At 48.2% G+C, this 26,367-nt stretch overlaps 2 protein-coding genes and 2 long non-coding RNA genes across 5 annotated transcripts in view; 2 read left to right on the forward strand and 2 right to left on the reverse strand.

Moving 5' to 3' along the window:
* TRIM62 (tripartite motif containing 62) overlaps positions 1-10,336 on the forward strand; it is a 37,918-nt gene extending 27,582 nt beyond the window's left edge. The window contains exon 6 of the mRNA XM_027516599.1: positions 7,820-10,336. Coding sequence (XP_027372400.1) covers positions 7,820-8,370 — 551 coding nt within the window. The 3' untranslated portion in view covers positions 8,371-10,336. The remainder of the gene's footprint in view (positions 1-7,819) is intronic.
* Positions 9,479-20,598, reverse strand: LOC113876988. Its single transcript, XR_003506653.1, has 3 exons — positions 19,459-20,598; positions 10,555-10,604; positions 9,479-9,782 (listed from the first exon to the last, which is right to left on the reverse strand). It is a non-coding gene; the product is annotated as an uncharacterized LOC113876988 (long non-coding RNA).
* On the forward strand, positions 10,667-22,265 carry LOC113876981. Of its 2 annotated transcripts, XR_003506650.1 has the most exons (5): positions 10,667-12,687; positions 13,825-13,992; positions 16,958-17,080; positions 18,989-19,137; positions 20,607-22,265. It is a non-coding gene; the product is annotated as an uncharacterized LOC113876981 (long non-coding RNA). The 2 variants fall into 2 exon arrangements; XR_003506651.1 differs by lacking the exon at positions 13,825-13,992 and having other exon boundaries at positions 10,674-12,687.
* A 2,162-nt stretch (positions 22,266-24,427) lies between these two features.
* Positions 24,428-26,367, reverse strand: part of AZIN2 (antizyme inhibitor 2) — a 45,179-nt gene continuing 43,239 nt past the window's right edge. Inside the window, exon 12 of the mRNA XM_027516674.1 lies at positions 24,428-25,871. Within this exon, the coding sequence (XP_027372475.1) occupies positions 25,742-25,871 (130 nt within the window). The 3' untranslated portion in view covers positions 24,428-25,741. The remainder of the gene's footprint in view (positions 25,872-26,367) is intronic.

A 26,367-nucleotide genomic window follows, 5' to 3' on the forward strand; every position in this document is an offset into this window, starting at 1 on the left:
AAATAAGATTATTTATTTGTGATAATAATCCTGGAACTTAGTAAACGAATGATACCTATTTCTTATGATTATTATGAATCATCAGATGTTCCCTCAGTCTTGCTGAACAGGCTTTCTGGGGCCTAAAGGAAAGAACATGAGTGAAAAGATCTTAGCTCGAGTTCTGGTTCCACATCCACCCCAAGTGGCAAATTAAGCAAGCCACTTAATTCAGAGAAATCTCCTTGGAACCTCAGTTTCCTCTTCTCAAAAATGGGTACAATAATTTGTGCTGCTGGGGCTGCTGTGTTGGTCTTATGAACTAGAGGATGTGAAAGTGGTTTTTTTTTAATGCCCTACTGGGTCCAGCTGAGGGCCTGAGTAGGCAGGAGGAATCAGACTTTTTAAAGGCCTGACCAGAGGAAAGAACTGATGGTATTTCTTGCTCTGTCAGGCTACAAAGTTGTCCTTGAGAACAAGGAGGCACAAATGACTTGCTGCCCAGTCTTTGGAGCTGCTGGACTTTGGAGTTTCTCTGTTGCTTGGGTCGCTGCAGTATGTGGTTGATGGTGACCAGGAGACAGATCCTGGGCCCCCTGCAGTCCACGCTCCTTCCTGAATGCCTTTTGACCTTGAGGTCTCAGTTCAGTCCCTCAGTCTTTGCAACTCCATGGACTGCAGCATGCCAGGCTTCCCTGTCCATCACCAGCTCCCAGAGCTTGCTCAGACTTCTGTCCATAGAGTCAGTGATGCCATCCAACCATCTCATCCTCTGTCATCCCCTTCTCCTCCTGCCTTCAATCTTTCCCAGAATCAGTGTCTTTTCAAATGAGTCAGTTCTTCGGATCAGGTAGCCAAAGTATTGGAGTTTCAGCTTTAGCATCAGTCCTTCCAATGAATATTCAGGACTGATTTCCTTTAGGATGGATTGGTTTGATCTCCTTGCAGTCCAAGGGACTCTCAACAGTCTTCTCCAACACCACAATTCAAAAGCATCAATTCTTCTGCACTCAGCTTTCTTTATAGTCCAACTCTCACATCCATACATGACTACTGGAAAAACCATATCCTTGACTAGATGGACCTTTGTTGGCAAAGTAATGTCTCTGCTTTTTAATATGCTGTCTAGGCTGGTCATAGCTTTTCTTCCAAGGAGTAAGCATCTTTTAATTTCATGACTGCAGTCACCATCTGCAGTGATCTTGGAGCCCAAGAAAATAAAGTCTGTCACTGTTTCCATTGTTTCCCCATTTATTTGCCATGAAGTGATGGGACTGGATGCCATGATCTTAGTTTTTTGAATGTTGAGTTTTAAGCCAACTTTTTCACTTTCATCAGGAGGCTCTTCAGTTCTTAGTTATTCTTCATTTTCTGCCATAAGGGTGGTGTTATCTGAATATCTGAGGTTATTGATATTTCTCCTGGCAATCTTGATTCCAGCTTGTGCTTCATCCAGCCTAGCGTTTCTCATGATGTACTCTGCATAGAAGTTAAATAAGCAGGATGACAATATACAGTCTTGACGAACTCCTTAACCAATTAGGAACCCGTCTGTTGTTTCTTGTCCAGTTCTAACTGTTGCTTCTTGACCTGAATACAGATTTCTCAGGAGGCAGATAAAGTGGTCTGGTATTCCCGTCTCTTGAAGAATTTTCCACAGTTTGTTGAGATCCACACAGTCAAAGGCGTTCACATAGTCAATAAAGCAGAAGTAGATGTTCTTCTGGCACTCTCTTGCTTTTTCGATGATCCAGCGGATGTTGGCAATTTGATCTCTGGTTCCTCTGCCTTTTCTAAATGAAGCTTGAACATCTGGAAGTTCTCGGTTCACGTACTATTGAAGCCTGGCTTGGAGAATTTTGAGCATTACTTTGCTAGTGTGTGAGATGAGTGCAATTGTGTGGTAGTTTGAACATTCTTTAGCATTGCTTTTCTCTGGGATTAGAATGAAAACTGACCTTTTCCAGTCCTGTGGCCACTGCTGAGTTTTCCAAATTTGCTGGCACGTTCAGTGCAGCACTTTAATAGCATCATCTTTTAGAATTTGAAACAGCTCAACTGGAATTCCATCACCTCCACTAGCTTTGTTCATAGTGATACTTCCTAAGACCCATTTGACTTTGCACTCCAGGATGTCTGGCTCTAGGGCAGTGATTACTGTGGTTATCTAGGTCATGAAGATCTTTTTTGTATAGTTCTTCTGTGTGTTCTTGCCACCTCTTCTTAATACCTTCTGCTTCTGCTAGGTCCATACAGTTTCTGCCCTTTAGTATGCCCATCTTTGCCTGAAATATTCCCTTGGTATTTCTAATTTCCTTGAAGAGATCTCTAGTCTTTCCTATCCTATTGTTTTCTTCTATTTCTTTGCATTGATCACTTAGGAAGGCTTTCTTATCTCTCCCTGCTATTCTTTAGAACTCTGCATTGAGATGGGTATATCTTTCCTTTTCTCCTTTGCTTTTCATGTCTCTTCTTTTCTCAGCTATTTTAAGGCCTTGTCAGACATCCACTTTGCCTTTTTGCATTTCTTTTTCTTGGAGACGTTCTTGATCACTGCCTCCTGTACAGTGTCACAAACCTCGTCCATAGTTCTTCAGGCAGTCTGTCTATCAGATCTAATACCTTGAATCTATTTGTCACTTCCACTGTATAATAGTAAGGGATCTGATTTAGGTCATACCTGAATGGTGTAGTGGTTTTCCCTACTTTCTTCAATTTAAGTCTGAATTTTGCAGTAAGAAGTTCATGATCTGAGCCACAGTCAGTTCCAGGTCTTGTTTTTGCTGCCTGTGTAGAGTTCCTCCATCTTCAGCTGCAAATATAATCAGTCTGATTTTGGTATTGATCATCTGTGATATCCATGTATAGAGTCTTCTGTTGTGTTGCTGAAAGAGTGTGTTTGCTATGACTATCGCATTCTCTTGGCAAAACTCTGTTAGCCTTTGCCCTGCTTCATTTTGTACTCCAAGGCCAAACTTGCCTGTTACTCCAGGTATCTCTTGACTTCCTACTTTTGCATTCCAGTCCCCTATGATGAAAAGGACATCTTTTTGGGTGTTAGTTCTAGAAGGTCTTGTAGGTGCTCATAGAACCATTCAATTTCAGCTTCTTCAGCATTAGTGGTTGGGGCATAGACTGGGATTACTGTGATATTGAATGGTTTGCCTTGGAAACTAACAGAGATCATTCTCTCATTTTTGAGACTACATCCAAGTACTGCATTTCTGACTCTTTTGTTGACTATGAGGGCTACTCCTTTCTTCTAAGGGATTCTTGCCCACAGTAGTAGGTATAATGGTCATCTGAATCAAATTTGCCCATTCCAGTCCATTTTAGTTCATTGATTCCTAGGAAGTTGATGTTCACTCTTGCTGTCTCCTGTTTGACCACTTCCAATTTACCTTGATTCATGGATCTAACATTCCAGGTTCCTATGCAGCGTTCTTTACAACATCGGACTTTACTTCCATCACCAGTCACATCCACAACTTGGCATTGTTTTCACTTTGACTCCATCTCTTTATTCTCTCTGGAGTTATTTCTCCTCTCTTATCCAGTAGCATATTGGGCACCTACTGACCTGGGGAGTTCATCTTTCAGAGTCCTATCCTTTTGCCTTTTCATACTGTTCATGGGTTCTCAAGGCAAGAATACTGAAGTGGTTTGCCACTCCCTTCTCCAGTGGACCACATTTTGTCAGAACTCTCCACCATGACGCATCCGTATTGGGTGGCCCTACACATCATGGCTCATAGTTTCATTGAGTTAGACAAGGCTGTGGTCCATGTGATCAGTTTGGTTACTTTTCAGAGATGCTTAAATGGATAGAGAACACACCTGGAGACCAGATGGGCTGCCTTGGCTCCTTCTTTCTGTTTGTGTAAAACGGTGTCCCAGGACCTAGAAAAGAGCTCTGACCTTTAAAATGTTGAACCCCAGGGGTCAGGATTTGTTCATTCTCAGGAGAGTCTGGCACCTCTCCTGAAAATAAAGGATGGGTGGAAGGTTTGCCAGTCCCCATACGGGGACTGACTTCTCAGAGTTCAGTTTGGTTCAGTCCCTCAGTTGTGCCCAACTCTTTGTGACCCCATGGACCGCAGCACGCCAGGCCTCCCTGTCCATCACCAACTCCCAGAGTTCACCCAGACTCACGTCCATTGAGTCGATGATGCCACCCAACCATCTCATTCTCTGTCATCCCCTTCTCCTCCTGCCCTCAATCTTTCCCAGCATCAGGGTCTTTTCAAATGAGTCACCTCTTTGCATCAGGTGGCCAAAGTTTTAGAGTTTCAGCTTCAACATCAGTCCTTCCAATGAACACTCAGGACTGATCTCCTTTAGGATGGACTGGTTGGATCTCGTTGCAGTCCAAGGGACTCTCAAGAGCCTTCTCCAACACCACAGTTCAAAAGCACAATTCTGTCCGGAAGTACAGAAGGGAGTACCGAAGACAGGACCTCTTTTTATGAGGGGTGGACCTCAGCCTAGGTTTTAGGGTGCAAGAGCCTCTTAAGAATCAGGTCACACCCTCTGCCTAATAAGGATGCCAGGCCCTGCCCCTAGCCTCGCCCTTTGGGCTGTTGGACCCTGCCTACTGTGGATCAGGTCCCGCCCCCAGCCTCGCCTCTACTGCCGGAAATGACCAATGAACAGCAGACCCCGCCCCTGCTGCTGCTCCTGCTGCTGCTAAGTCGCTTAAGTCGTGTCTGACTCTGTGCGACCCCATAGACGGCAGCCCACCAGGCTCCCCCATCCCTGGGATTCTCAAGGCAAGAACACTGGAGTGGGTTGCCATTTCCTTCTCCAATGCATGAGAGTGAAAAATGAAAGTGAAGTCGCTCAGTCGTGTCTGACTCTTAGCGACCCCATGGACTGTAGCCCACCAGGCTCCTCCATCCATGGGATTTTCCAGGCAAGAGTACTGGAGTGGGGTGCCATTGCCTTCTCCGGACCCCGCCCCTAGGCCCACCCAATGAGTGGCGGGTCCTGTCCCTTGCGGCTCCGCCCCCAGGAGTTAGCACTCAGTACGGATTTCCTCCATCCTACAGCTCATCCCTGTCGGTCCAATCTCAGAACCACTGAAAACCCACTTGGCTGCCTCCTAGAGTGCCCTCCGTACTCATCAGTGGCACTGTAAGCGCCCACGTTGCCCTACTTAGACGTAAGAGTACGGAGCTGAGCCCTCCAGCGTGCTAGTCTCTCGCCCCCTCCCCAGCCCCGTCCTTCTTCTCCCAGCCTGGGTTCTGCCTGTCGCTGGTCTCCTCAGATCATCCTGGCACCTCCAAGGCACTCACGACAGCTGCCCACACCTTGGCATTGTGCCCATCTCCTGTCTCTCTTGCTCCTCTGCCACGAACACCTGAGTATGACCCACATTCCACAGCCAGAGGAGTGGCCCCATGTGTATCTGATTAGATTTTTCTTCTCTCCCGAGCTCCCCACAACACACACATACCTCCAACACCCCCTTCACCTCCTACCTCTTGACCCCACGGTGGGAACGCCCACATTCCATGTGGCAGGAGCCTTCTGGTCTGACAGGCTGCGCTGTGACCAGAGGACAGGGTGAAACGTTCCTCTGCTGACTCGGTGTCCTCCTCCTCATGGCTCCCCTCGTCTGTGTCTCTGGATAGAGAATTATGTTTCCTTTGACCTCTCTATTCACAGGGCTAATTGTTTCCATACAGCCCTCTGGCTTCTAAGAATAGGAAAGGAGGGTGTAACACTCAAGACTAAATTTATTCCTGACAGAGCTCAGGAAAGGAGCTTGCTCTAAGTCAATGGTCAGCTTTGTTAGTCGACTGAGAACAGGAGCACAGTTCGAGGACTGGCTGTCACTCCCTGTTAGAGATGATGGCCATCACTGAGGCATTTTATTTCTCTGTATACACACAGCCAGGCGAGGTGGCTGAATTTGGAGGTGATGTTCAAGCCAAGCATCATCATGGCCCCTCTCCACCAGATAATGAAAGCACCAGGGAGTCAGATGGAGGAGTCCCTCCTTTGCTCCAAGGAACTAGTGACAGAATTTATTCTTCTTTTCTCCCCTCTGTCTTACTCTGCTGTGGCAATGCTCATCCAGGCTAACAGGAGCCAATTCTCAATTCCTTCTTCTGGCTAGGCATCAGCTCCTTCAGGGGGGCAAGAGTAAACAGAGTCTTTGACAAGAGTTCATGAGACTTTGAGAGCCAAGCCTGCGAAATCAGTGTGGCCACCTCAGAGCTGGGTGTCCCAGCCTGCCCAAAGACCAACACAAGCAGGGTCAGTTTAATTTGGTGAGCCTTTCTGGAAACCTTCCCCATGCCAGGCTGTGGGGAAGATTGTATATGTCAATAAGTAGATGCTGGGCACGGGGCACACCAGGGAGAACCTGGCTGGAAGAGTACGTGGTCCTTGACCTCCTGGTGTACATGATAAGTTATGGGCACAGAAGACTATACTAGGTGTCAGGAGAGAGGCACAAACAAAGTTGAGAAATTTCAGAGGAAGCAGCCAGGAAGGCTTCCCTGAGATGAGCGCTGGAATTGAGCCTCATGGGGATGATTACAACAAGCAGAGGTGAGGTGGAGGAGGGAAAAGTCTGCGTGAAGGCTTAGGCCTGACTGGAAGGGTGAGTGAGAGGTAGGCAGGAAGAGAAGGCTGGGGCTGGATTGCACCTGGTCTTGATTAGTCCTGGCTCTGCCAGTGTTTGCCTGTGACCTGAGACTAGTCAAGTCTCCTCTCTGGGTCTCAGTTTCCCCATCTGTCAAATGGGAGAACTGGCCTAGAATCAGTGGTTTTCAACTTTTTCAGACCCATCATATACATTTTTTTTTAGCATTTGGGTTTATTTTTTTTTTCATCATATACTTTTCATAACAAGTAATTTGTAATGACTCAAAATTAGTGTGACCTTCTCACAATTTCAAGTATATATGTACCTATATATATGTATATATTCGGAAAAAATAGAAGGAAAGTATTTATAATAAAATACTGTATATGTCAATATGTAGATGCTCACTCACAACCACCCCCAGAAAACATAATGAATGAGTCAGGTGCTCACACCATAGGTAAAACATCATTCTGCCTCAAATGCAGTCTGAAATAGGTAGGTTATCTTGGTCAATGGTGTTCTTCTTAGAGATGTACTTTCAAAAAAAAGCAAACAATTCTTAGTGAAGTTCCAGACAAAACAAATTCAGTGTTCCCCCAGTTTATAGGGTAGTTGCATTTCAAAATATTCAGTATATATTAAAACTGTACAAAAATTATTTCATATTTATGTATAAAATTGAGTTAAACTGTAGTTCTGGGTCATTGTAAAGATTTTTTCCATCCACATGAATATCTGGGGGAGCATCTGAAACTTATTGGTGGGGGGTATGGGACCACCCTGCACATTTCATTCAGGGCATTTAGCATCCCTGGATCCTACCTATGGAGACAACTCAAACACCCCCACAAGTTTCCAGATTACCCCATAGAGTGATTATCCAGCACCTGAAGAATCTTTAAACTCCCTCCCAGCTCTGAAATCTTCCAGTTCTGGACCTCATTCAGGTTTACTCAGCAAATTTTTGCAGAGTACCCACTGTGAGCCTTGCCCCCCAGGAAATCATCAGTGAACAAGCCACCATAGCTCTTGTCCCCTACCACCGAGTTTCAATCCAAAAAGCTCTTAACTGTCACCGTCCCATTTTACAAAGGAAGAAGCTGAGGCCCAGAGAGGGCAGGCTTGTATTCAGCATCACACAGCCTCCTGGGGGCCAGCCAGAACCTGGCCTCAGGGAAGCACCATAGAGTGGGTCCACAGCCTTCTCTCCACTCATCTTCTCTTCCTCCCCCATCCCCGCAGTGCCAGCCGCCCTGACCCTGGACCCGGGCACCGCCCACCAGCGCCTGATTCTGTCCGACGACTGCACCATCGTGGCCTATGGCAACCTCCACCCACAGCCGCTGCAGGACTCGCCTAAGCGCTTTGACGTGGAGGTGTCGGTGCTGGGTTCGGAGGCCTTCAGTAGCGGCGTCCACTACTGGGAGGTGGTGGTGGCGGAGAAGACCCAGTGGGTGATCGGGCTGGCGCACGAGGCCGCGAGCCGCAAGGGCAGCATCCAGATCCAGCCCAGCCGCGGCTTCTACTGCATCGTCATGCACGACGGCAACCAGTACAGCGCCTGCACGGAGCCCTGGACGCGGCTCAACGTCCGCGACAAGCTCGACAAGGTGGGCGTCTTCCTGGACTACGACCAAGGCCTGCTCATCTTCTACAACGCCGACGACATGTCTTGGCTCTACACCTTCCGCGAGAAGTTTCCGGGCAAGCTCTGCTCCTACTTCAGCCCCGGGCAGAGCCACGCCAATGGCAAAAATGTGCAGCCACTGCGGATCAACACCGTCCGCATTTAGTGCAGTGGAGGGCGACCATGGGCGCCTGGGCTTGGCCACCAGCAAGAGCCTTGCCCCCACAGACGGGAGGCCTGGACTCCAACCCAGCGAGGCCACCCCTGAGATCTCAGGCCTGTTGTTTACCCTTCAGCCTCATTTCCCCATCTGTGCAATGGAGGTTGTGCTCCGTGACTCGGGAAATGTCTTCCAGCACTGATGTTCTGTAGCTCTGACCTTGATGGGGATGCAGTTGTGGTCCAAGAACCAGACCTGGCTTCTCCTCATGGCAGCCCCTGCCTAACCCCTCATCCTCCTCTCGGGCAGGTGACTGCATCCCTGTCTCCTTCCTGCCCACATGCCCTGACCTCAGGATGTGTCAGAGTGTTGCCAGCAGTTGGCAACTGCAAAGAGAACCCTCTTATTCTCCCAGGCCTGAGACTTGCCCCTGACCAAGCTAGTGATGGGCTGTTTTGTCCTTGATCACAGCCCATGGTGGACACAGGTGGTAGCTAGCCCCTAAGTCGCCTGAGAACCACCCTCTCCTTCCACCCCTGTACCACAGGTTTTATAGTTCCTGATTTTCCCATTTATCTGTGGGTAAAAGTGATATTGGGCTTCCCTGGTGGCTCAGTGGTAAAGAATCCACCTGCAATGCAGGAGATGTGGGTTTGATCCCTGGGTTGGGAAGATTCCCTTGGAGAAGGAAATGGCAACCCACTCCAGTATTCTTGCCTGGAGAGTCCTATGAACAGAGGAGCCTGGTGGGCTGTAGTCGAAAAAGAGTCAGACATGACTTAGCGACTAAACAGCAACAGCAACAATACAAATGAGGCTGTGGCCTATGGAAGGCACCCAGTAGTTGAGCCCACGTGTTTCAGCCAGTAAGCCCACAGGCCTTAGGGCAACAGGATGGCACACCCCAAGGCTCATGTAGGACAAGCACCACTGGATGGTGGAGGTCCCCAGCAGCTCTGAACAAAGGTCCAGCCGGGCCTCTTGACTTGGTAAGGGTGTAGCAAGGCTGGGGAGAGCTGTTGTTTAGGCCTGAGCACTGGGGTGGGCTGTCGGTTAGGCCCCCCCATCAATCTTGGCATCTGTCTCAGCTGGGATACCATTGCGGAAAACATGAGCTGCTTTAGCTTTTTTTAATTAGACAAGGATTTATTACCAGGTCCCTAGTGGCTTTGCAAAATCACTGCAAGGGCTAGAGGAGCCGACTCTGCTGAATTTCCAGGAACAGCTCCCAGCCGCCAAATTCATCACGTCTGCTATGACCAGGAACGCTGCTCCCATCGGCAGGCAGCCACTGCATCAGAAGCTGCTGGCTGCAGAACTGTGCAGTCTCTGCTACTGTCCATGCCAGTAAATGATGTCCTGAGGCCTGCCTCCCTCCAGGCAATTCGGTTTCCAGATCCAGATCTCTACAAGGGATTCTGTTTGGGGAAACATAAATCAGATCCAGAACCTTGGCTGCAAGGGAGTCTGGGAAATGTACTTTTCTTCTTTCCAGCCTCATCCATACAAAAGGCACAATAGAAGAAAGTGAGAATGGGTCTTGAACAAGCTCACTTTCAGTTTTTGCCTTTGGAATCCACCTCTAGGCCTTGGCTTTGAGGCAGCAGAGCCTCTAGGTGTCCTGCTCCAAGGCTGTGTCCCTGTCCAGGACAGGCACCCCTAGAGTGAGCCTGCAGAACCAAGCTGAAAGCCTCCCACCCTAGGCTTTCCATTCCAGTTCTGGGGCCTAGATTCTGAACTTGGGGTCTTTGGTCATACCCATCTCAAAGGAACCAGACTAGCTGAACCTGGGGAGCTCCCACCTCACAACTGCTGCCCATGGGGACCTCCCTTGGGCAGGAGGAATCCTCAGTCTCACCCCACCCATTCAGCTACCAGAATCTGGGCCACCCCCAGCAGTATTTTTATCTTAAATGTTACCCATTTTGTGAGTTATGATGAATTTGTATTAAATTAAAGTTACAGGCTGTGAGTGGTCAGTGCCATTCATTTTGACACACACATCCTGGCCCAGGCAGCATACATAAATCGACATGGCTAATCCACAAAGCAACCCGGCTGAGTAGCAACATACCCATTTTACAGAGGGGGAAAATGAGGTTCATAGAGAGGACGTGACTTGCCTACAGTCCCATGTCCCACACTAAGCGAGTTCAGAATTGAGCCCAAGGCACTCTCATCACAACTTACCAGTCAAGGAAGACTGTCAGTCTTGGCCTGGAGGAAGGCATGGTGGTAGCCTTGGAAGCAGAGAGGAGCTCATGAGACAGTGGCAAGAGACTGGGCCCTAGAACCCCAGAGACCTAGGCTTAAATCCAGGCTCTGTCACTGCGTGCCTCTAGAAAAATGAATTAACTTCTCTGGACCTCCGTTTTCTCACATGGAAAATGGGGATAATCACACCAATCTCACATGATTTGTTACAAGCTGCAAAGTGCAGTGCATTTAGGGAGGACCTGCCTGTCACTAAGCTGCCTCCCATAATCTGTGCCTAGAACTGGGTGGGTTTTCTCAACCTCTGGGCTGGCTCTGCTCTTAAGGAGTCTATCTTCTTTCTTGTGCTTTGTGAGGGGGTGTGGGACCACCCAGGCCAGGCAGTTCCCCAGGTTCGCTATGTCAAAGGAGTCCATCCCACCTCCACCTGGCCAGGAGTCACAGCCCTGCATGTGGGCACACAGGTGTGTACACTAAGGAGAAAGGCCACTGGGACCCCCTGGAGTTGTGCAGTGCAGTGCAGCAGCCTTGGAAGCAGGACTCCTGGGCCTAGTCTTGCTTCTGTGCTGACTTGTTTTGTACCCTGAGGGTCCCTTCCTCCATTGCCTCACCTATAGAATGAGGGAGGTTAGACCGGGTGCTCTGTAAGGCGCCAGGTGGATCTTCACCTATACCTGGAGGCAGGGAGGAAAGAGAGAGGGAACTACCCAAGTCACTACTTGTTTGTGGTTCTTGGAAGATGGACATGAATGAGGAGGAGGAGGGGCTGTTGGCAAGGGCGGAGGGAACGGTGTCTGGATGGCTGATAGCGCCCCAGTTTACAGAGAAGCTGTAGGGAGTGGGCCTGGGACCAGAGAACCCCATCACCCCCTCACCCCATGCTCTCAGATCCCTGTGACTCCTCCCAAGCCCACTCCTCTATTTTGCTCAGGGCATCTGTCCCCTGGAGGAGTACCCTGTCCATGGTCCTTCCTTCCCCTCCCCCCACTCAGGCTCAGCACCTGGTCCCAGAAAGGCTGCTTGCTGCCCCATCTTCACCCCTGGTTTCCAAGTGTCTGGGAGTGTAGGGATCTAATCTGAACACCCAACTGGGGACTCTGGGAAATCAGGGGACCTCCAAGAGGTATGAAGTGTCTGGAGACTTCCTGAATGAAAGAATCTGCGGTTGCCAGTATAACACCAGGAACCCACTTAATACAGGTAAGTGAAGAGGGGAGACAAAAGCAGTCCAGCCTTGGGGTGGAAGCAGGGATCAGCAAGGATCTTCCCCAGGGCAGGAAAGAATTGATAGAATGACAAAAAACCCCATTCACAACCATGTTCATGGCCAGCAAGCGAAGCAGTGGGACTTCCTGCACCTTATCTAACATCAAAATAAGTCCATGAAATCAGTATCATTATCTCAGTATTTGAGCAGGGAAACACTACTTCCCAGGGGACCCACAGCTGGTACTCAGTAAAGCTGGAAATCAGACTCAGGCCTGTCCAAAGCTAAAGCCCAACTCTTCACTGGCCTCCCTGGAAATGCTTCTCAACTTTGAGAACAGCTTCAGTGACAGGCAGCACCCACCAGAAGTGTGATCCCCCTGGGATTCAAGGAGGGAACTTAACCCAGACTCCACACCATTGAATTATGCAACTGTGAGTTAAGTTTCACCTATAGACTCCACCTCATGTGCCTCCCAGATCAGAGGTGGACTCGTGAAGGCACTGTGACCCGGAGCGGGTCTCTCTCCCTTTCTGGACCTCTGTTTCCCCATTTCTATCAAGGAGGTTCAGATTCTAGCTAACTGATTGCCAAGGCAGTGGTTCTGATGGCCCAGGATCCTGTAAGTCTTATGTTGGTCCCAGGGCTTGGCCCGCTCAGCACCTAACAAGGCCATTAGCTCTGGGTCTTTCTCTCTGGGGTGGCAGCAGGAATAGAAAACAACAGAGATAAGGTCTCCTAGCAGCACAGTCTCAGCTCGGGGCTCTGGGGATGGGCCTCCCCTCCTGCCGGAGAGGCCATCCCAGGAGGCTGACTGCTCACACCTGGGCAGCATTCCTGGCTTCATCCCCTCCTGTCTGAGTCTTGGCTCTATTCACTCTCCCCAGATGCTCCACCAGAATGTAAGTTGCAAAGGACCCTGTCACAGGCTTAAATACAAACGGAAAGGCATGGGATGAGGTTGGGGGAGGGGCAGTGTGCTGACCGAGGTGCTGAATCTTCATTCCCACCAGGGAATGGTAATTTCTCCTTAGTCTGGGACATCTGCAATTCTAGCCAGTGTCTCTGGGGAAGAAGGAGTGCTGGGAAGCAGAGGAGAAATGAGAAGGAAAGGGAATGACAGAGGGAGGGAGGGAAGGAGAAGGAGAGAAAGAGAGAGAAAAGGAGAGACGCATTTAGGAGGCGTAACCTCTAAAAAATAGAAAGAGATGGGGACTTTTATTTTGAAATATGCTCATTTTCCTTTGTTTTTCTTTTCTATCTGGTTTAAATTATGTGGATTTTTGTTTACCCTAGATAGAGTATAGAACAGTCTTCCATCTTCTTTCAAAATGTTGACAGTTCTATCATATTTCTGACTGTTACAAAATGCTCCCTATTCACCCTAGGAATTCAGTGAAGTAGGGGAAGAGTGGCCACTTTGGACCCGAGGACCAGGGGGCTTGCTACTCTGATGTCGTGTCAAGGGAGGGCCTTTCAGGAAGCTAGAGCCAGAGGCACAAAGCCTCGGCCCTGGTGAGCTCCCCAAAACCATGGGCTGCAAGATGATCAAGTCTGAATGCTCAAGGCACCTAAGGGCTCCTCCAGCCCAATCTGGAGGCCCAGAGAGGGTTGGTTTCTAGTTCAAGGTCATATAGCACATGACAGAGCCAAGCCAGGGAACCCAGGTGAGGAAGAGGAATAAGCAGAGTCAGGAAGTCCTCTCTGGGTGGAGATAGCCCAGTTGAGCATGCTAGTCAGGATCATAGACTCCAGGATGGCTGCTAAGAGACCACTGGCCTCAACTCCATCATTTCACAGGTAAGAATACTGAGACCCCGACGGGAAGTCCATGAGGCAGAGCAGGCCCAGACCCAGGTCTCCAGACTCACAGCCATCAGTTTCTCATGCAACCTTTAATCTCCCCCCTGTGGATTCTGATGCCTCCTCCTACCCCATGGGAACTTGGAGTCAGAGCCAAAGGAGAAGGGGAGTGGCCAGGGTCCCTGCAGCTCCAGGCACTAAGAGCTGGTTACCTTTCTCCATCCTCCTCCCGGAAGAGAACAGAGAATTGGCCTGGACCCCAATGGCCCCTCCTCCAGGGCAGAGTCAGTCGGTGCCTACCCACACCTGGTACCTCCCTTACTGGCAACAGAGTCCAGAGCTAGTAACAGCCACAGCAGGGACAAAGCCACCTGGGCAGCTGCTGGAGCCACTGGGAGTCACAGGTAAGAGAGGGCACTGTGGGTGATGGCCCAAGAAGGTCCCCTGATTCCACAGGGATTTGGGATTTTTTTTCCCTAAAGAAGGGGCTTTTGCCCCTTCTCTCCCTGTAGGCTGAGCCCCTGGGCCTGCTTCCTGTGCTCACTGCAAACCCCAGGTGAAGCCCCTCGATGACTAAGCTGCCAGATCTACAAATCAGGAATGGGGTCCCAGGCTCAGCAGCTCTTCTCCTGCCCCTGGGAGGAAGGAGAAGCAGATAAGGGCCCCAGGAAGTCCCAGGAAAAAACAGAGACCAGCTGGAGGTGTGTGCTTCTCACAGGTGTGGGCTGTGGGCCGAGATCTAGACAAACCTGCTAAGTCTGGAGTGGACCCCCACTCAGTCTCACTGACTCACCAGTGACCCTGGACAACTCCCGGCATAGCCACCTTACTGATGTCCATTTCTTGTTGGTTCAATGGAAAAGATGGGTGGCCCTGGGCTATGGGACAAGTTTAGAACCTCCAGTTCTAAGGTTCTAGCTTGAGGCAGCCTCATGGAATTTGTCCAACAGTCTCCATCCACCCACTTCACCTTCCCTCTTCTTTGGGGGTCTCCCTCTATCACACTTCTGGAATGCCCTCCTCCACCCCTTTCATTCCTCCATCAATACTTACCCTCCTGCGTTCCTTAGAGTAACTGACTTGTGGTTTTCGATGGCTCCTTCCCCAACCCATGCACATGTATAAAGAAACCTCTTTTAAAGAACAGCTAGTGGTCAGATTTCAGACACCACACCAAGCAGGTGGGAGAAAGATAATAGTGGGACTAGGAAGGCAGAAGAGACCTCCATATAGGCAGCAATACAGCAGCAGTTACTGTGTGGACACAGATCTGGCCAGAAACGACCATGGCTCTCATGTACTGAACCGATCCAAGTCCTACTCTTGACCCAGCCTTCAGCCCTCACTCCCCCTCGCCAGCAACAAACAGGCTAATGGTGACACAATACTGCCTTTCTGGTTTGAGGATCTCCTGGTGGAGGAAAAAAATGATGATGTGTATAATATTAGCATCAGAGCACTCAGAATATTAAAATCAGGACTTCCCTTGTGATTCAGTGGCTAAGACTCTGTGTTCAAATGTAGGAGGCCTGGGTTCAATCCCTGATCAGGGAACTGGATCCCAGATGTTGCAATTAAAGATCCCAAATGCTGCAATGAAGATCGAAGATTCCAAGAGCTACAACTAAAACCCAGGGCACCCAAATAAATAAATAAATATTTTTTAAAAAAGAACATTGGGATCTCAAGTGGAGAGTGTGGAGCAGATTTCGGTCCTTAACACTTCCACTTGTGTAATACCCGTCTACCTCCTAGAATATCCTTGCCCTCCTTTTTCTTCCTGTTGAAATCTTACTCATCCTTCACGTCCCATTCAAGGTGAAGCTGTCCTGGTCATTCAGGTCCAGTGGAACCCAATGCTCTGCACCCTTGAAGCACTTTGGGTCTCCCACTACTACTAGATCATGAGCATCGTGAAGCAGGGATCATGTTCCCTGGGGTCATGGGTACAGAGAGGGTCACAGAAAATGTTTGCTGGGGAATTCCCTGGTGTCCAGGGGTTAAGACTTTGCCTTCCAATGCAGCGGGTGTAGGTTCAATTCCTGCTCTGGGAGCTAAGATCCCATATGCCTCGAGGCCAGAAAATCAAACAACATAAAACAGAAGCAATATTGTGAGAAGTTCAGTAAAAAGACTTTAAAAGTGATCCACATCCAAAAAAAGAACTTATGAAAAAAAGAAAGAAAGAAAATCTTTGCTGGCTGGAGCTGGTTAGTGTCCAAGCTGGAACCATGGTTCATGTGTCCAAGTTGGGAGGGAGCGCAGAGACCAGGAATGGCTCCTCCCTAAAGATGCCCAGGAGAGAGCACCAACACACCCCTGGCCAGGCTCTGCGCAGAGAGACCAGGAAGAGCTGGCAAAGACTAGGAACATTGCTTGATTGTTTTTTTTCCCCCCCATTATGAAATAACTTCTGCTTTTTGCAAAAAGATTACTATAGACATAAACCTATAAAACAGAAAGTCCCCTCCTTCTGCTCCGAGGAGTCAACACCTGTTTACAGTTTGTTGCAGGCCCTTCCAGCCATTCTTGTTTATACATAAACAAAGATAGCCTTTTCCTTTATAAAAATATGTTCGTTTTTAATTTCCTACGAGTTCTATGCGTGTGCGCATTGTGTCCGACTCTTTGTGACCCTGAGTTCTGTAAATTCCTACAATTTCCTGGTCAAAAGGCTTCCTCATTTTATTCTATTTTTAAATTTTACCTATTTATTTATCTCTGGCTGTGCTGGGTCTTCGTTGCTGTGCTCGGGCTTTCTCTAGTTGCGACCAGGGCTACTCCCTAGTTGCACCAGCTTGTGGCGCACAGACTTAGTTGCCCTGAAGCCATGTGGGATCTCCCCGGCGCAGGGATCAAACCCAGGGCCCCTGCATTGGCAGGCAGACTGTTCACCGCTGGAGCATGAGGGAAGTTCCTTGCTCATTTTAAATGTCTTGCTTTCCTAAGTAAACTTTTTTTCTTATAACATGTTCATTGTAAAAAAATTGTGACATACAGTCAAGACACACAGAGTACATATTTCCCATCAGCCACTGTTCAGAGATAACCACTGCTCGTGTCTAGGTGATTAGGTTTACAGGTTTTTCTCCATGTGAGTACATATGCTTGTTTACAAAAATTGGAACACACTCTCCTGTTGTTCGCTAGTTTATTTTTTTTCTCCACTTAATAATAGATTGTGTGCATTTTCCCGTATTGATGAATAGTCTTCTACAGCATCAATTTAATACAATAAGGTTGCTTGACCTTGAGGTCCCCCTAGTAGCCTGTTTTTCCTGACTCCCTTTCTGAGTATGGAGCCTGCTGCAACAGTGAGCCAGAGCCTGTTGCACCAGGGTTTAACCTTGGCCTGCTCCCTGCTTTCAGGAAGGGAAGGCCCTGGAAGGCCTTGAACCCTGCCACCTCCGCCCCTCCTGGGATAAGGTTCCAACACCCCACGGATGGGCCCAGGGCCCCCCTGCAACTTCTCCACCGCCGCCCACCGGTGCAGTAAGTAGACACCTGCCGCTTTCCCCTGCTGCTCTCTTAGACCCTGGGCTCCTTGAGTCCTGGAGGGTGGGGGACTTGGGCGATCTTGACCTTGAAGTGGAGTAGGGAGGCTGGAATCAAGTGGAAAGGGAGGGGCCGAGTGCCACTTGCCCTTGTACTTCAGCCAGCTCTTCAGCCAGCCATTTCCTCATGTTGCTGGGACTGGGGGAGTAACAGGGGCAGCTGGGGGTGGGGGGAGGGTGGGGGAAGGAGCTGAGCCACTTGAAAGTTTTCTGGTTCCCAAAGTAAACACCCAGCTTCCCAGCCCAAGCCCATGCTCTGCCCCAGGAATTTACCAGCCAAATAGTAAGGAATTAAGTGTGATCCTGGACCAGACTCTTATCCACTCTTTGGGCCGGGGGGCGGTGGTTGGGGGGCCTCAGTCTCCCCTCCAATGTACCATGTGGTTCTTAAGGCAAATTCCCTGCTCTGGAATTCTGTAACCCAATTCAAACCCATGTTTTCCCAAATGCTCTCTTTTCTCTCCAAGCCCCTGAAGACCTTATGATTGGTTAAATCTAATTGTGCACCAGGGCTTGTTTGAGGGATCATTAACATAATGTGTATGATTAGCTGTCAACTTGTTTAATCCTCACAACAAGCCTAAGAGGAGGTACCCACTTTTATCCCCATTTCACAGATGAGAACACTAAGCCCAAAGAGTTAAAATGATTTTCCACATTAAATGGTAAAGCTCAGATATGAACCCAGGGCTGTTGGACCCCCAAACCCACGTTCCTTATTATCATCCCATCCACATACCACTGTGCTGTATGTGCTGAGATCATTCTTCCCTTGCTACAGTTGAGGAAACTGAGACCAGAGAGGGGAGGTGGATTCCTCAAGGTCATACAGCATGTTCATGGCAGAGCTAGGTGAAGCCAGGCTTTCTGCCTCCCAGCCCACCCTCACCTCCTGTGCTGCCCTGGATAGCTTTCAAAGAGGGAAGCTGCTGAGCTAGAAACAGTCCTTGGACTGGAGTCAAATGCCCAGAACTGATTGGGGCAGTCAGGTAGAAAAGGTTATGTTTGTTCAGCCCAGCTTGGTTCTACCCTCCTCTGGCTCAGTTCCGGGAAGTGTTGACTTTGGGCAGGTCCCAAAGGAGAAAAGGTGACATTACTTGTGGGTGGGGGAGGGCTGGGCCTGAGGAGCCCCTTCCCCACTCTCCTCTTAGCCCCACTGTGCTCTCCACTCCTCACTCTGCCATTCAACCTCTTACCTGACAAACCCTTATTGAGCAGCTACTATGTGCTAGCACTGAGATGAGCAAGGACAGGTTTATCTCAGGTCTCCATCAAAGAGGCGACAGTGACCAGACAGTCACAGCACACGTGCAGAGGGCTGGGCTTGGACAGAGAAGAGAAAATCAGAGGGGCCACTGGAGGAGGTACCATGGAAGTTGAGACCTGCAGCATGAGTGAGAGTTGGGGACAGGGTTCCAGGCAACGGGAACAGCATGTGCCAGGGATAGGAGGCCAGAAATGAGATCATGTGGTTAGAGCATTGAATGTGAGCCAAAGAGGCAGCCTCTGCATCTCAGCTTCTTCATCTGGTAAATGGAGACAGCAGCTTGCTAGTGGGCTAAGACACGGTATGTAAAGCGCCTTGGGTTATAGCATCACTGCTCTCCCTTTTAGGCCACAAACATGTGCCTAGCAGCAAGTGCCAAACACTGGGGGAAATGAACCATTGCCTGCTTGTCCAAGGTCACTCAGTCTTTGCCTCCAAGCCTGTGACTGCTCTGTACCAGTCTTCCTTCAGACTTGCAGCCCCAATATGGGGCCCCAGCTACTGAGGCCCAGGGAACAGCCCGCCCTTGGGGAGCACTCCACTACCCCTGCCCTGATGCCTCTGTCCCTTCGTCCCCAGACGTGGGTGGCCTACCGGCTGCAGTGATCATCATCCCAACCCTGCTCTCCTCGTCGTCTCTCCTGATCATCAGCTTCATCTTATGGAAAACTTGCCGCCGGTTGTCCCAGGTCACCCAGCCCCGCCTGCCATCCACATGAGGGGCCCAGGTAAGCCACTTAAGCACCTTCAGCCCGGGGGGGGGGGGGGGGGGCGGGGAGGTTCTAGACCAGTTTTATTCTTTGTCTCTCATAAGAGAAGAAATTCTCCTTATTGTCTTGCGGCAACAAGGGATGATGTACTGAGTTGGATAAAGCCTCACAGAGGCCACAGCCACATGTGTGGCCTCACAGTCTCCTGTACCTCTGTCCAGGTGCTGCTGGATGTAATCATCAACTCCGCAGGTCAAGGAAGCCCATTCAGCAGCCCCCGTAACTGTGGCTCTGGGTGACTATGAGACCAACGCTGCCCTTACCACACTGCCCCCTTACCTTCCAGGGATGCTCCCTGCCTGGTGGGGCCTCCACAGGGAACCTGACCAAGGAGCAGGAAGTCCTCCTCCGGGGACTGAATGAGAATGCTCCGAGTTTCACCCCAGCTGTGGCATGGCTTAGCACAGTATCCAAGGCTTGCAGTCCTTCAACCTTTCCACTTCTCATATCTCTAAACACTAGCACTGCCAGTGCTTTCCTGAGGTCATGGTGTTTCAGCTTTTTCTATGGTTCTTAGAGGAGAACATAGCCCTTTAGCCCCTGGCAGGCAAGGCTTGGATGGCACAGAAATTTCCAGGAGACTCCTCGTCTACCACCTGAGACCTGGGATTCAGAGGAGCAACAAAGTGAGGAAATTGGGTCTCACACAGCTTAATACAAAAGCCCAGAATTCTCACCACTGCCCTAAGATGTCAGGATGTCTGCTCTGATTGTCTGCCAGCCACAGGTTCACGGCATCTTACATTCATCCAGTGGTACCCAGGTGTGTAACATGTGCCGGGCACGCCAGGTGCTGGATTTATAACGACAAATGAGACCCAGACTAGAATCTAGTGGCTGTTACAGAGCAGTGATAACAGGGTGTGAGAAGTGCTTGGATAGAGTACAGGAGTCTAGCAGGGCGTAAAGAAGAGATCAACTACAAGCTAGAGGAGGAGGGTTGGGGAAAGTTTCCAAGAAGTGGCATCTAAACTGGGACCTGCAGGATGATGGGAAGTTGCCAGAAGGAAGGTGGGAGAGGATAGTAGAGGCAGAGAGAAAAGAAAGTACAGTGTAAGGTGATGGCACACTATGGCCCACTTTTTAGTTTTATAAATACAGTTTTACTGAGACATAGTCACATCCATTCATTTATGTATTGTCTCTGCTTTTGCTTTACACAGCAGAGTGGCATAGTTGTCACAGAGACTCTTTGGCTCACAAAGCTTAAAACATTTATTATCTTGTCCTTGAAAGAAAAATATTGCTGGCTCCTAGAAGTTAGAGAGCTTATACTGCCCCTTAGGAACACAGTGGCTGTAGGGTTGAGGGTGAGAACTCTACAGTAAGCATCTCACAGCGAGTGCCTCTCCTCTTAGTCATTGTGGATTGATCCAGAAGTAGACACACCTGATTTAAACTGACCTAATCAAATTCTCTCTTCCCAGGAATCTGAATTGTGGAATGTGACACCCAGAAATGGAGCTGAGTTATATTAATGCCTGGGAACCTCTGCTGCTGAGGCCCCTGGAGCTACCCTGCTCCTTTCAAAGACCCATTCATCAATAATCCTTTTGATTCTGAAAGTCCTTGCAATCAATTCCCCAAACTTTTAATTTTCATTTCTTTCAGAATCAGTTTGTTACTTCTAAAGAAAAAACTTTGAAATTAACAGTGAAGACAGATGAAGCTGGTGGGGTATACAGTCAGCATGGTCCAGTGTATGTATAATAGGACCCACATATGTAATTTTGCATTTTCTAGTAGCCACATTTTAAAAATTGAAGTTAGTGAAATTAATATTAACAATGTTTCATTTCACCCAATATAGATAAGTATTATATTTCAGTATCTAGTCAAAATGTTTAAATTGCTAATGAGATGTTTTACATTCTTCTCTTTGAACCATGTCTTTGAAATGTGGGTGTATTTTACACATATAGCATATCTCAAATAAGACTGGCCACACTTTGAGTGCTCCATAGCCACATGAGGCTGGTCGCTTGCATAATGGATAGCACAGATTAAGATATTCAAGGTGATGAAGGATCTGCTAAGAAGTCCTGGCCTCATTCTGAAGAGATACATCCCCAGAAGAGATTCAAATCTAGAAGTAACATGATAAAATATATATATAACTTTAGGAAGATCACTCTGACTTCCACTTATAGAATGGACAGGAAAGGAATTGAAGCTTGAGTTAGGGAGATCAGTTAGGAGGAGCTGAAGAGAGAATGAGAGGTAAAGATGTTGATGATAGACTTTGGTGGCAGCAGCTGAAATATTAAGATGCAGTCCTTCCCATCACTCCATCTCACATATCTTCCCCTATTCTCTCTGGCAACCAAAGAGGCAAATCTATGATCTTTAAGGCATAGTCCCTGGCAGTTATGCCCACAAAGTGGTCCACAGTAGGAGATCAATCAACAGATGTGTCTTTCCTCCCTCAATGAAATGTCCTCTGAATGCTCCTGCCCGCACCTAACTGCTGATACTGAAATTTGAAAGACAGGAATATTGGCCCAATCTATGGTAAACTGGAGATCCTGTCCTAGGAATTTTCCAGCAACTCTAAGAAGAGCTTTCTGCTGCATGGGTGAAGGTGGAAAGTTATATTTAACCAGAGTTGTGGTTTTGCTTAGAGAGTATACATACAACAAATAAAAAAGAGGCAAGGAAGTAGTGGGTGAATGCAAGGGAATGATAATAAAAATAACTATGGAATTTAAGCCAGCATGGGAATATTTAAGAGATATTCATAAAAATTCCAGTTCTCCAACCCCACCCCTTGCTTCTGGACCCTGGGAAGAAATGCACTTTTCTGTCCATTTGAGGCTAGGTGTGGCCATGTGACTAGTTCTGGCCAATTAGATTACAGACTCTAGATGGAGCATTTAATTGCCAAGACCCTCCAGTTTCTCTTTTCCCTCTCATATACTGACCAATGTTATTTGAAATGGTGGCTTTTCCATCAGCCTGGGTTTCTCACTATGAAAAGCAGAGTCCTCTGTTTGTTGACCAACAATGTTCAAGTTGTGTGAGCAGGAAATAAATCTTTCTTCACTATATTAAAGCTTAAAATGCAAGCCTTAAATATAAACCTGAAATATTGGGATTGTTTTTTACTACAGCACCACATAGCCTAGCCTGACTGATATAACCAGAAGAGAGGACATTAATAGGGAGGGAGAAAATGAAAAATGTAAGATTAATAGATTTCAGTTCCTGGCACTGAAGATTGATGAAGTCCCAATAGGAGAGAGAATAACTGGAGAGATACTTGGTATTATTAGAGCGGTAAATTCATGGCAAGGTCTAGGACAAGATCTCTGAAGCAAGAAACTGAGAGAACAGTGTCAGGAGGATCATCTCTGTGTGTATTGAAATTGTCAAAGATTCAGACAGAAATAATGTCGAAGAGGGTTAACAGGCAGAAGCCAAAATTCTTATTGTTTCTCTTCCCACAAGGAAGACATGAATGCCATGAAGGTAAGACTTCTGTGCTCACATTTATGTCCCCAGTGCCTGGGACGGCACCTGCCACAGGGAAGACACTTAATATACACTTGCTGAATGAATGAGCAGAAGAAGGGGAGGATAGTACACCATACATTTTGACAAATAAATTTAATTCAGGCAACAGAGTACTTTCCAGTTCTTACTCCTTTGCTTCTGTTTTTTTCTGCAATACTTTCCCCCCAGACCACAGTGGCTGTTCTCTTTGTCCACGAGTCTGCTTGTTGATCTATCTTCTTGTTGCCAGAAATCTCAAGGAGCTACTTTTTAAACTTATCCCCAGAGGCTTGCATGCTGGCAACTCTAGCTAATACCATCCCCCATGTTACAAAACACCAGTGTTATTTTCTCCTCCACCTTCTCCCTCATTCCCACATCCAACTTCATTGCCAAATATCTTTTGTTTATTTCCAGACCTATCTCAGATTCATCCACCCCTACAGCCAATGCCCCACTCCAGATTCTCATTATCTCTTCCCTGGCCTAGAACAAGTGTCCCCTCCTAATCAGCCCGCTTTCTCTTTGCTTCTAATCCCTGTCTATTATCTAGTTATCTACTGCTGCATTAAAATTACCTTAAATTTTTGTTAAAGCTTAAAGCCACAAATATTTATTATCTCGAGGTTTCTGTGGGTCAGGAATCTGGGCACGGCTTAGGGGGTGCCTCTGGCTCAGGGTCTCTCACTTGACTGCCAGCAAGTGTTGACCAGGGCTACAGTCATGCCAATGTTCACCTGGAGGAGGATCCAACTTCAAGCCCCACTCATGGCTATTAGAAGCCCTCAAGTCTTTGTTATTGGACAGAGACATCCATTTCTGGACACCTAAACCTCTCCATAGGACAGCTTGTAACATGGAAGATGTCTTCCCCAAGAGCAAGTGAGCAAGAGAGGGTGCCAAAGACAGAAGCTACAGGTTTTTTTGTAATTTAATCTCAGAAGTGGTAACCCATCACTTCTAACATAGTCTATTCATTAGAATGGAATCAACAAGCCCAGTCCATACTCAAGGAGAGAGAATCATAGCAGGGTGTGAATACTGAAGTTTGAGGTCACTGGAGACATCTTGAAGACTGCATACCACAACCTCTTCACTGCCTCTAGTGAGCCACCTAAAGTGCAAAGCTGATTTCTTCTCTCCCTTTCTCAGAAACTTCTGTTAACTTGCCAGCACTACCACATTTCCCTTCATAATATGCCTCAATTGCTATTGCATTATCATCTTCCATCCTGTGCTCCAGTTCTTAAGAAAGTGCACCGAATTATTGCACCACTATCCCTTTACACACCATTTCCCTGGTTTGGAAAACTTCCCTCAGGCTTCTCAGGCTTTTCTACCTGGTCAGCTCCTACTTTTCCACCAAGGTTTCTGCTTCCATCCACTGCTTCTGCCAGGTCCACCCTAACTCTAGCAGGCAATTTCATCTATCACTAATCAGACCCCACTTGCAACCCTCTGTTTTCCACTAACACACAACTTACCACACCAAATTATAATTATTTCCATTTGGATCTCTCACAGGATCTCAGATTCAACACATTCAGAAGTTCATTTCTGCTGACTTTTATATCAATAAGATTTAGCAGGAGTGGACCTTACAGACTTACCATCTTCAATGGAGATGTATGACAGTGAAAAGTGTTAGTTGCTCAGTCGTGTCCAACTCTTTGCAACCACATGGTCTGTCCATGGAATTCTCCAGACAAGAATACTGGAGTGGGTTCCCATTCCCTTCTCCAAGGAATCTTCCCGACTTGGGGATCAAACCCAGGTCTCCTGCATTGTGGGTAGATTCTTTGCCATCTGAACTACCAGGGAAGCCCATCTTCAATGGAGATGTATAGAACAAGTTATAGAACCTCACTATCTCGACTGGTGTTATTTAAATGCCCAGAGAGCAATCATTTGGTAATAGGGTCTTACTAAATAAATACGTGTGGGGCTCTAAAGACAATCATGGTCCCCACAGGATTCCGCAGGAAGAGGGCTGGGTGAGTATGATTGAAAAGTTTCCTCCAGAGTGGGCAGAGCTGCTTCCCTACCTACCTCCACTAGTAATTAACACTATCAGTTCTAGAGAAGTTACTTCATTTCAAAGTCTCCGTTTCCTATTTTATAAGTGGAGGTCACCTAAGTGGTTCCTATGGTGACCACGAATCAGCTGCTGTTCTGAGTATTTTAAACATGCTAACTTATTTAATCCTCAGAATTAGGGTATGAGATAGGTGTATTATTTCATTTTACAGATGCACAGGAAACGCAGATAATAGCTGCTTAGGATTCCAGGATTCCAACACAGGCACTGAGGAATCGGCGTTCCTGTTATAATATCCACTTCACAGGCTTGCGAGGGTTAAATGAAAAAGATGAGAGTGAGGGGGTAGGGCAGAGCATGGCACAGTGAGTATCGTTTTCAAAGGTAAAACACATTGGCCTGCAAGTCAGGAATTCATTCAAAGCCCGTGATTTTCTGCGTGAATTCATGAGGCGTCTCCTCTAGGGAGTGAAATGGATGAGTGGGGAGGACACTGAGGACAAGCCTCCCAAGATCGATAAAGCTCTCACGTCCCGTTACTCATGGATACTCCTATTTTGCAAGGCGAAGTGGAAGTAGCTGGTGGGCAGAAGCCCACTTCCGGTGTTATGGCGGGCCTTTCTAGCCGAGCAGGGGCCCGGCTGCACCTTCGCCTGCTTCCTGCGTCCCGGGAGGACCCCTTGCCGGTGGGGGCCCTCCCTAGGCAAAGGTTCTATTTTCCATTCGTGGAGGCTGCGAGCTCCGTCTGTCTAGTCCTTCAACCAATGGACTCGGCTGTCTCTTCTCGCTGTTTGGTAAAGTCTTCCTCCGCTCAGGAAGGGGGCGCCAGAGCGCGGGGGCTCGAAACCTGGGAGGCACTCTGACGCGAAAGTGACGTCACGACGCCGGAAATCCGCGTCCCCGGGGACTTGGGATGAGACGTGAGCCGAGCAAGCGAGGCTAGTTTAGAAGGTGTTTAAAGGCATCGTTTCCACTCCGGATAGACTCGGAGACTCAAATGAGAAAAGTGAGCTTCTAGAGGCAGGGATATGTTCATATTCCAGCGAGAACCTCTCCGAGGACTAGCGCGCTTCCCACGCGACTCCTCGGAGCGGCGAGGGACGTCCTCGGGGTGGTTTGCTCCACCTGAGAAGTCCCTGAAGCAAGTGTCTCTGGAATACACCTATTGCACAGATGGGGAAAACAAACGGAGAGACAGACAGTGACTTGCAGGGTCGGGTTGCCGGATTGAGCAGCTAAAATGCAGGACGCCCAGTTAAAGGTGAAGTTCAGATAAACAGCAGTGTTAATACATGGGTCATATGTTTACTGAAAAAGTAGCCGTCTTTTTTCTGAATTCAGCTTTAACTGGGAGTCCTATATTTTACATGGTAATCCTACTCCAAGGTCACCCAGCTGAGTGGAAGAGCAGAAAGAGCTATTGAGGTATCTTGTATCCCTCCCCACCTAAGATTCACTAGTATGTGGACCCGGGCTCCTCCTGGGTTGGAATCCTGGAAGCCTGCCGGGCCCCTAGTCTTTTCTAGTTAGTGGTCTGCCCTTAGCGGGATCTAGGCTGCTGTTCAGGAGCTGAGGAGAAGGGCCTAGATATTTCTGCCTCGAGGTTCAGGGATAAACCCCCGCCATCCCATCCTCCAAGATTCGGTTCAGTCGCTCAG

Source organism: Bos indicus x Bos taurus, chromosome 2 (genome assembly GCF_003369695.1).
Source record: "Bos indicus x Bos taurus breed Angus x Brahman F1 hybrid chromosome 2, Bos_hybrid_MaternalHap_v2.0, whole genome shotgun sequence".
In the NCBI taxonomy this organism is placed as follows: Eukaryota; Metazoa; Chordata; class Mammalia; order Artiodactyla; family Bovidae; genus Bos; species Bos indicus x Bos taurus.